Source organism: Mugil cephalus, chromosome 19 (genome assembly GCF_022458985.1).
Source record: "Mugil cephalus isolate CIBA_MC_2020 chromosome 19, CIBA_Mcephalus_1.1, whole genome shotgun sequence".
Taxonomy (NCBI): Eukaryota; Metazoa; Chordata; class Actinopteri; order Mugiliformes; family Mugilidae; genus Mugil; species Mugil cephalus.
The window spans coordinates 13,717,213-13,726,110 of record NC_061788.1 but is presented as its reverse complement, the minus strand read 5'-3'; the positions used below and the strand labels follow the sequence as shown (position 1 = coordinate 13,726,110).

At 42.0% G+C, this 8,898-nt stretch overlaps 2 protein-coding genes across 3 annotated transcripts; both read right to left on the bottom strand.

Annotated features, from left to right (window-relative positions):
• Nucleotides 1–220: 220 nt before the first annotated feature.
• Nucleotides 221–4,973, bottom strand: noc4l (nucleolar complex associated 4 homolog). The gene is made up of 15 exons (XM_047569193.1): nucleotides 4,789–4,973; nucleotides 4,515–4,635; nucleotides 4,211–4,317; nucleotides 3,797–3,904; nucleotides 3,532–3,681; nucleotides 3,340–3,442; nucleotides 3,223–3,257; nucleotides 3,080–3,130; nucleotides 2,861–2,972; nucleotides 1,615–1,675; nucleotides 1,409–1,519; nucleotides 1,105–1,268; nucleotides 939–1,021; nucleotides 670–783; nucleotides 221–572 (listed from the first exon to the last, which is right to left on the bottom strand). Exons 1-15 carry the CDS (start codon nucleotides 4,939–4,941, stop codon nucleotides 459–461), a joined length of 1,587 nt encoding a protein of 528 aa, XP_047425149.1. The 5' UTR covers nucleotides 4,942–4,973; the 3' UTR covers nucleotides 221–458.
• A 1,262-nt stretch (nucleotides 4,974–6,235) lies between these two features.
• On the bottom strand, nucleotides 6,236–8,594 carry pus1 (pseudouridine synthase 1). Of its 2 annotated transcripts, none has more exons than XM_047569195.1 (6): nucleotides 8,481–8,594; nucleotides 7,837–8,063; nucleotides 7,611–7,748; nucleotides 7,335–7,437; nucleotides 6,538–7,238; nucleotides 6,236–6,447 (listed from the first exon to the last, which is right to left on the bottom strand). In XM_047569195.1, exons 2-6 carry the CDS (start codon nucleotides 8,035–8,037, stop codon nucleotides 6,415–6,417), a joined length of 1,176 nt encoding a protein of 391 aa, XP_047425151.1. In that variant the 5' UTR covers nucleotides 8,038–8,063; nucleotides 8,481–8,594; the 3' UTR covers nucleotides 6,236–6,414. The 2 variants fall into 2 exon arrangements, with proteins under 2 accessions (XP_047425151.1, XP_047425150.1); XM_047569194.1 differs by having other exon boundaries at nucleotides 8,227–8,547.
• Between the last annotated feature and the right edge of the window lie 304 nt (nucleotides 8,595–8,898).

The window sequence follows — 8,898 nt, the reverse complement described above, 5'->3', positions numbered from 1 at the left end:
TTTAAATGTTTACATAATTACTCTTCATTTAAACTGATTCCTGGACGTTATGAGTATACAGAACATTTTAATCCTTACAATGGTATTATTAACTACTGAGAAAATACATCATGGCTTTAATTGTGTCAATGCGTCATTTTCAGAACGTTTCAGTCAAGCAAAAGGAACAAAAGCTCTGTTTCATAATAATTGTGACGAGAAACAATAGAGACAAACTGAATCAAATCTGAAAACGTCTTTTTATTGACAGTCAAAGACGCATCAGACATCGACAGTCACAGAGAAAACACTTTAAAACAAATAAAGAAAAAAACAGAAACTCAAATCTACAAATCTGCTGTTGTTGTTGTGGATGTAGCTGTTGCTTTCTGAGAAAACGCGAGCGATAAGTCCAAGCTGCTATAAACATTCAACTTGAAATGGTCGAGAAAAGGGTTGAAGTTTTGTTTTTGCTTGTTTTAAACCAGACAGAAGTGCTGTCCTAACACATCCCCCCCTCCTTTCAGTAACTGTGTGGCAGTTTCAAACTCCAGTGGGACACGCTTGACCTGCTTCAGGTCCCTCTCCATTATCTGTGGATGAGAACACGGGGCGTGTTATTCAAATGAACCATGGGAGGAATCAAGATGAGGAAGAAAAGGAAAGTTAATAATGAAAGTGTAACATCACCTCATGTGTTGTTATCTCTAGCACCTCGCTGATGTCATCCTCCTGATCCGGCAGCGGTTTGTTGATCAACATAGCAGCTTTGGCCACGTCTGGGTGGTAATGTTTCTGCAGCGTCTGCAGAAAAGGTGAAAAGAGAAGGTGTTGGTACAAAGGTTCAAAGTCACATTTCTTCCTTTTGCTTTCAAAAAGAACAAAAATGTAATCTGTCACTGATAGGTCAGAGGTCATCTGAGTTACACGCAATTCATTTGTGAATCCAAAAGCATCACCTTAATTTCCCACAAGCTGCTCTCTAAGGCACAGCAATGAACAGGATCCTCTTCATCCATTAGATATGGGTCCTCAAGAGGATCTGTGACAGCAAACAGAAACAAACATCTTCATTTATTCTGATTTAACCTGAATTATTCAAACAGAAATCTGACTGAGACTCACCGTCTTCCGTGCTGGGCTTGTGTATCAGGACTCTGCAGGACGGGTGGCGCCGAATCAGGTTGTAGATGAAGGGCAGCACTATGAGAAGGGCTGTAGGTGGCGCTGTGAGGGCGAGGCGAGCCAGGCGTTTGGCGAAGGCAGCCACTAGGTAAACAGGCAAGTGACTGGAGGCAAACGGAAACGTACAGTTAACGCGATGCTGACTTGACAATTATCTACTATTTTATAGACAAATATTTGAAAGGTGTGAGTATGTTAGGAAACACAGTCGTCAACTGGTAGTATCTGTAGCAGCGAGTGTTACCTGGAGCTAAGGAAAATGTTGGCCAGATGGAAAAAGCGTGCTCTGTACTTCACATGAAAAACAGAAGGCTCCAGAAGATTATACAACTTCTTGTAGAAATCAGGATAATCTCTGCAAATACAAGACACACACAGAGTTTTAGTTATTCAACACATCTTTGTTGTCTAGTACAGATATATAGAAATGTCTCTTTATATGATACTCACAGGTTGTGTTGATGTATGAGGACGAAAAGGCCATTGAGGGCCAACAGACTGATTGCCCCACCTGTCCAATAAACACACATGACACGTCAGGGCTGTGTTGAAGGCTGGTCAGATATAGAGGCAGCAGTGACTGCAGCCCTTCTTTTAAATAATGCAATGAACTCTCCGTGCTTGCAGGACTTCACACCTCTTACTGGACGAAAACTGAATTCAGACTTTATTTACATAAAGTCATCTCAGTCCACTTTACATATTAAAGTTATGACCTCACAATACTAAAGAGGGAATCGCAACAATTTCTCACTTCACGTTGAGATGCACGTCTACCTTTGCCGTTCAGTGTTCATTTAACACATTCAAGGATCACTAATAGTTTTCCATCCCCTGCTAAACCTATACACAAGAACTGTATCATTTATTTCCTTAAGGCCGTGACATTAAGCCGACAGTCGGCCGACAGCCAATGTCAGACCACTGTCAAGTGTCTGTGGTCCTGGTTTTTGTAGTGTGTCACACACCACTGGCACGAGTCCGACCTCTGTCAGCAGATTTTTTTTTTGCCTGATTGAGCATTTCGAATCTGCAGTAGGAGCCAGTGGGTGATTGCCTGCTCAGTGCTCAGTTAAGGGATGAAAAGGACCAAAGCAAGCAGACAGAAAATGTGCGCACACACAGAAGGATCGCCATTTTTCATTTTTACCTCCTTTGAACATCTCAGTACGTGCATATTTTCACATTTCATTGACATGTCAACAGAGAATTTAAAAAAAAAACAGACCAACTAATAACTGAATGATAAAGCAGCACTTGAAAAAACGCTTTCTTTGGTTTTCTGGTTTCTTCTTTTGTAGGACGAATAAATATGTTAACCTGATTTCCTCTATTTGATGTTAGTTAGTCAGCCTTTAAAATGGGTATTTACATTAGTAATGTACAGTAGAAAGGTGTGTTTGCTTCTTTGTGAAGTTTAATCTAATTAATTCCACATCAGTCAGTTTTGCTCTTCTGTTACATCAGTCTATAATAACACACATATTGCCTTTGTCATGATTCCAGACTGGGTCACAGAAAGACACAGGTTAGAGCGTCTGTCCATCATCACAGTCCTTGAAGGCAACAGAGTAACGGAGGTAAGATGCACCCATCATTTACTAACGCAGCCCTGCCTTAAAGAGATATTTCTTTAAGGCCAAATATGAAAACGCCTGTGAGGCTTAGTCGCTATGGAGATATGTGCATAACTTACCAACTTCATAGGCAGCTGTCAAGAAGTCAATCATCAGCGTGGGTTTGCTCATGTGCGGCAAAATGGAGTCGTGGAGGATCACCAAGACCTTTTTATACATGCTGCTTGGCAGCTACAGTGCAGATGAAATATTAATGAGACAAAGAGCAAACCTAACAGCACACTGTCAAGAGATGTGAAAAGAGAAGAAATCATCTGAGCAATATAGACATTATTTACCTTGTGCTTGAGGAAGCCGAGCCACATCCTCTCAAACACACGCTTGTGCTCCTGTAGAGAGATGAAATATTTAACCACGTGATCAGAAAATATTTAGCTGCCAGCATTAATGTGAAGACATGAATAAAATCTTGTTTACTTACATTCAGTTTAGCAGCTTTCCAGTCTTCATGCTTAGCTGGGAAAACACACACACAGTTAACACTTCAGCATCTCAGTCACGACAAACACACTCGCAACATCGTAAAAGATCACCTCACCTTCCTGATTGACCATAAAGTTGGTCAGCTCTGACTCCTGGCTCGGCATACTGATGTTAGACATGAGGGTGAAGGCATTGTTCTGATATACGGGCAACACGGCCTGAGAGGGACGGGCGAGCAGCTTTTAGCACAGCAAGTGACATTTAACAACACAGAAAGCAGGATTTACAGGATCTTGTGCTCCCCTACCCCTTTGCTTTTGTCCATGACTTGGCCCATGTTCTCGCGGATGGAGCTCATTACGTAATATCGCAAATCCTCCATCTCGAGGAACTCCTGGAACCTGGAGATCAGCAGCGAGGTGTCCGTAGTTTTAGACAGAAGTCTCTCCACCACGGCCTGGTCACAGAAGGAAAATCAGAAGATGCCTGAGCCGCTCACGACATAAAACAAAAAGAAATAAAAATAAAATAGAAATAAACAGAAATGGTTGGCGTTAAAAAAAAAACCCTACCAGGACCAGTTCCCTGGGGAAGCTGTAATGTTCGCTCCAGTCCAAGTCCTCAAGAGGATACTGTCCTTCTCCCGTAGCAAACTTTATCAGGCAGCACAGGGCGCTCTCCTGTATATGGACAGGTGTTTATTTGAAAAGAATCCATTCATTTCTGTTAAATGGTACATTACAGGACAAAACGAAGCAAAAGAAAAGACAAATGTAAAATGGCATTGGCAGACCTAAGCTGGCGTGCAAATCAGGAATTCTGTTAGATACTGACTAATGAACCTCAAATAAGGTGCCGCTTTAATGAAAAGCTGCACAAGCAGAGGCTGTGGTATAATGCCACCTACGAGCCTTCAGCCATCAAAGAGTGACTAAACCTGCTAACAAAACAGACATCCATTAACCTAGATGGAAAGATCATTTCACCTTGACGGCATGCAGCTCATGACTGAGATGTTCAAGCAGGATCTCCACACAACTGTTGTAGCGGTGGCGCATGAACATCTGGTACTTCTCCTCAGCGCTGTACCCCCCTGGACCAAAGGACACAGAACATGATGAAAATGTGATTTACAGCTTCAGTGGCAACAGATCATGAACCAAGAAACAACCCCAGAGCAGTGGAGACAGATCTGACTGGACTGAGTTGCTTCGTTGTTATACGACTAGTCTCACGAGTCGTAACATCGACCTCGTAATTATATATTATAACATATTGTCAGGTACGCACCACTCAGCGCCTCGTCCTCTTCGGGCAGTTTCCCCCTGAACATCTCTTTCCTCTCCAACAACGTGCAGAAGAGTTTACAGCAGGCGTTGACTGCACTGACGACATCCTTCTCATTTTCTGACTGCAAGAACATATAGTGTTAAAAAAACAACACATGTTGTAAAGTGCTTTACTAACTCATGATACACAGCTGGCTTCGTATGGGACAATGCTAAGCGTTAGCTAAACAGTACACATACAGCACCGGTCAGCTAACAAATGGTTGAACCGATACCTGAAGGAGCTCGAGGATGTCAAAAACGTCGTTGGCGTGCTTCTTGCTTTCAGTTATACGCTCGACGGTGCTGTCGAGGTCGATTTTGGCCTTTTTTCCACTTTGTTTTGTAGTTTTTCCCGAACTCACGTTGCGTTTTTTGGCCGGCGCCATGTTTACTGACCTATGCGACGTTCGCTTGTCATCTGAGGAATAAGAAAAAACAGACACCAAAGTCAAACCTAATCCTAGAACATCTTGTATCAGTTTTAACATCAAACTCACAGTATATTAAATATTGTATACATTATACTACCCATTAGACTGTATTTATAACACAGACGTATTGTCAAATTACATTTCAGGATTTTGAAATCAGTCGAAACGTGGGAATCCTATTTTACAGCGTCCAGAGGTTATTGAACGCGACATCAGTCCTAAACACGTAATTTTAGTGTCGCCTCCTAGTGACTGGAAGGCGAAGTTGATCTCACAGCTAATAGACACTCCTCCAAAAGTACTGGAACAGTGAAGCCATTTTATTTATTTTATTTTATTTTTTATATTCATTTTATTTTATTTTATATTTTTTTGCTGTGGACTGAAAACTTTATGGTTTGACACTAGATGAGGAAAGATGAAGATGAGACAAGGGGCCAATATTTCAGCTTTTAATTTATCCAGGTATCTAAATCTGGATAAGAAATAGAGCCATAAAGAAGGTGTTGATGTCAATATCAGTTGTTTTATGGCCTAAATGAAGTGCTAGTGACATTTGCGACCACCTCCACCAACCACCTGAGAGAATCACGATTTACTATTGGCCGACAACTTCATGGACAAAAATACAGCAAGCGATGCACACCACTCATTATCAAGAATAGGAAGGCCAGACTGGAATTTGCCAAAAAAGTGCAGAAACAAGCCTCAATTTATTTAATTCATTTGATTTAATTTAATCCGTCTCTTCCATTACGTTTGCTCACCTAAAACCTTTTACAAACAATGCCATTTTCAATTTGTGTATCAGATCCAGATGAAAATACTTCAAAATAAAAGCTGAAATGATAATCTCTTGTCTCATATTTGTCTTTCAGGAATTGGCCTCACTGTTCCCGTACTTTTGGAGGAGAATGTATTTTAGCAAATATGTAGGCATATGTGTAGTCATGAATATTTTTAATAAACATGGCATGTAATAACAAACTTCATTATTTCTGAATATATGTGGTCAGATAAAAACAGAGAAGCTGTAAATGACCCACAACGTCGTGTTCCTCCAAACAGAGATCGCGTTTGACTAAGCAGTGTGGCCACTCCTCTTATACCATATTTTTAAAGGGCACCTTACAAGACTCAAACAGCAAGTGTAAATGTCAATGTCGTCGCAGAGGACACATGAACCAGACTAACAGGGTATCTACATTTATTTCTGTGAGATGAATATGTGGAAAGAATACAATTTCAATAAAGAACAGTCGTTTTTATTGTTGTGTTGTTTGTATAAGATACATTTTTAGAAGACAAATGGGATTGAATCCCACTGAAAAGCAGGTATTGTCACGTTCAAAGAGTACAAAAAGTTCATTCCCGAGAAAAAAATGAGAATGCTTTGGTGAGATAATGATCTTCTTTTTGCGGGGCGGCCTAATCTGAGGCATTCCCTTCATCTGCGTTGTCCTGGGGGTAAAAGGGAGCAACAATGAATGAGCGTTATAAATGGATTTTCAGAGTCAAACATCTGCTGTTTTAATCTGAATTCACAGATACCTGTTTCTGATCCTTATTGTCTTCCGTCACAGTTGCTGTGGCTTCAAAGTCGTGTTTAGGAAGTGTGGCCATCCAGCTCACCATGGAGCCCTCCTGACATTCTGTCTCTACAATGGTTGGGTAGATGTGAGCCTCCTTGAAGGCCTTGATCGCGTCCTCCTCGTGTTCCCACTCCAGCCTCTCGTGTAGACCGTCCCCCCCGTAGCGTTTGTTGTAGCGGTCATAGTGAACCCTTTCCAGAATCAGGCCCAGGCCTGGAGCTTTGGGAACATCCACCTTCTCATGTCCCCAGCTCCGCTCCAGCACTTCCTCCTTCGCGTAGCCCTTGATCACCGCGATCACCAGGCCGATCATTTTACGGATTTGGTGCAGCATGAAGCTCTGGCCCCGCACAGTGATCACCGCGAACTCATGACCGCTGCGGACGAAGGGCTCGCCACAGGACATCTCTATGATGTAGCGGCGGGCGCTAGGGTCATTCGGAGCCTTCTGAGATGTGAAGTTGTGAAAGTTATGAGTGCCTTTATAAAGGGCAAGGAGACGATTCAGCCTCTGAAGTGTCTCTTGTTCCAGGCGATAGGCTGCTATATTCTCTGTGTCATAGTCTTTTGGGGCAAAGGCCACCGTTGGACTCATGTAGGAGTAAGTGCGAGCGTCGCAGTTGTTTTTTGAATTGAAACTCTGGGTCACCCGTTTAAGTCCTGAGGAAACAAAAGTAATTTATTTTTTTCCCCCCATTATTCAATCACATTTGGCTTCAGCAAATTTGAAAAGATTTCTGGAAACCGGCGTCTCACCAAGAACTCTGATCTGTGGAGGTAGATGCTCGTTGATTTTTGCCATAATGTCGTCGATCATCCTCAACTTCAGAGACACCACTTGGCCAGCTGCAGACACGCCCTAAACACCAATATACCTCGTCAGTGACATACCAGTAAAAATGTAAAAAAAAGTATGTCAACAGTCCACATGAAATACATGCACATAAATACATTACAACAGGAGCACTCCTTACAAACAATTTCATTTTAACCATGTTCTGGCTGTGCTATGAATTGTGTCCCGACACATACCTTATCTGTTCGGGCACATCTCTGGAAAGACATCTTCTTCATGTCATCTGCATGGTTATCAGGAATACAGCCAGATTTGACAAGAGCAGCAACCAGATCATCTTCAATGGTCCGAAACTGAGCGTTTCCAGGATTTCTCTGAAACGTGGAAATAATTTACGGGTTTACAAAAAAGAAAAGAAAAAAAAAGAAGAAGGGCGAGAGAGAATCCGGCTTCATAACATACCTGCATGCCATAGTATCCCTTCCCACAGTATGCCAAAAGGAGGGTCACTTTCTTTTTGGGATATTTCTTCTCATCTTCAGTGGATTCCTCATCTGCCTTCATTCTTTTTGTGGCCTGCACCTTCTCAGCACAGTCCTCATTTTCCTCGTTGGCTCTTTTCAACAGCTTAGCTTCCTGCTGAGCTGTGGGGCTTTCGCTCATCGTGCAAAACAACTTGTACAAGGTTCCTGCAAAACAACAAAAAAAAAAAAAAACGGACATAAGCGGTGCGCATCCACACAACGGGCTGTTCATAACGCAGCACAACTAACAAAACCAGGGCAGCAAGACCCGTAACAACAGCTGGGAGACTGAAGAAATCCACACAATGTTTTAGTTAGGCTGACTTACCGTCACTCTGTCTGTGGTTAAATAAGGCACTTGATAGTGATCGGACTCGAAACATGTCACGCTAAACCATCATATGAAGGACACCGGCAGCTAACGGATACAAACAGCAACTGAGCTGGGAATGCTAGCGCTAGTTAGCACTAGCTATGTTGATAAAATTAACTTGAAATGGTCCGCGGGCTTAAAGTAAAAGCAGTTTTAATGTCCGTGCTCATATATTTATACAAAAAGACAAACACTTTAGCCGTTTCTACCTAAAATGTTCAGCAGTAGATGGGGCACCCACACATGGCGACGTCAACTTTGACCTCTGAGTAAAATCTCGCGAGACTTTCCTCGTTTTGTCTTTTCATCATCCCGTAGCAGCCACACAGTAAATGGTCACCGCACTGCGTTTGACAGCCATCTAAATAAGAGAAATTCTGCTCGGAATTATTTTTCAAAGCTATAACTTCACAGCGTTCAATGCAGTCTGTTAACGCAGACGAATTTTTGAGTTATATGTTAATTTGCATTCACGGCACGTGCAATAATATTTTGGTCCACTTGAGTGCAGCAAAATGACACAAACAGAATCGTGAGGCTGTGAATACGCAAAGATCTGTGAAGATTCTCAATCATCCACAAAAAAGAAATAAAATAAATAATTAAAGGCAACTTGACTGCAGTTCT

Bases quoted from the DNA above. Each gene is read 5' to 3' on its own strand.
- noc4l (XM_047569193.1), bottom strand. From the start codon at position 4,941: ATGGCGCCGGCCAAAAAACGCAACGTGAGTTCGGGAAAAACTACAAAA. The intron at 1,269-1,408 runs GTAACACTCGCT...GTTTGCCTCCAG, and splicing joins AACATTTTCCTTAGCTCCAG to TCACTTGCCTGTTTACCTAG. The intron at 573-669 runs GTGATGTTACAC...TCTCATCCACAG, and splicing joins TAGAGATAACAACACATGAG to ATAATGGAGAGGGACCTGAA.
- pus1 (XM_047569194.1), bottom strand. From the start codon at position 8,281: ATGTTTCGAGTCCGATCACTATCAAGTGCCTTATTTAACCACAGACAG. The intron at 7,749-7,836 runs GTATGTTATGAA...TCCACGTTTCAG, and splicing joins AGGGATACTATGGCATGCAG to AGAAATCCTGGAAACGCTCA. The intron at 7,239-7,334 runs GTGAGACGCCGG...TTGTTTCCTCAG, and splicing joins TCCACAGATCAGAGTTCTTG to GACTTAAACGGGTGACCCAG.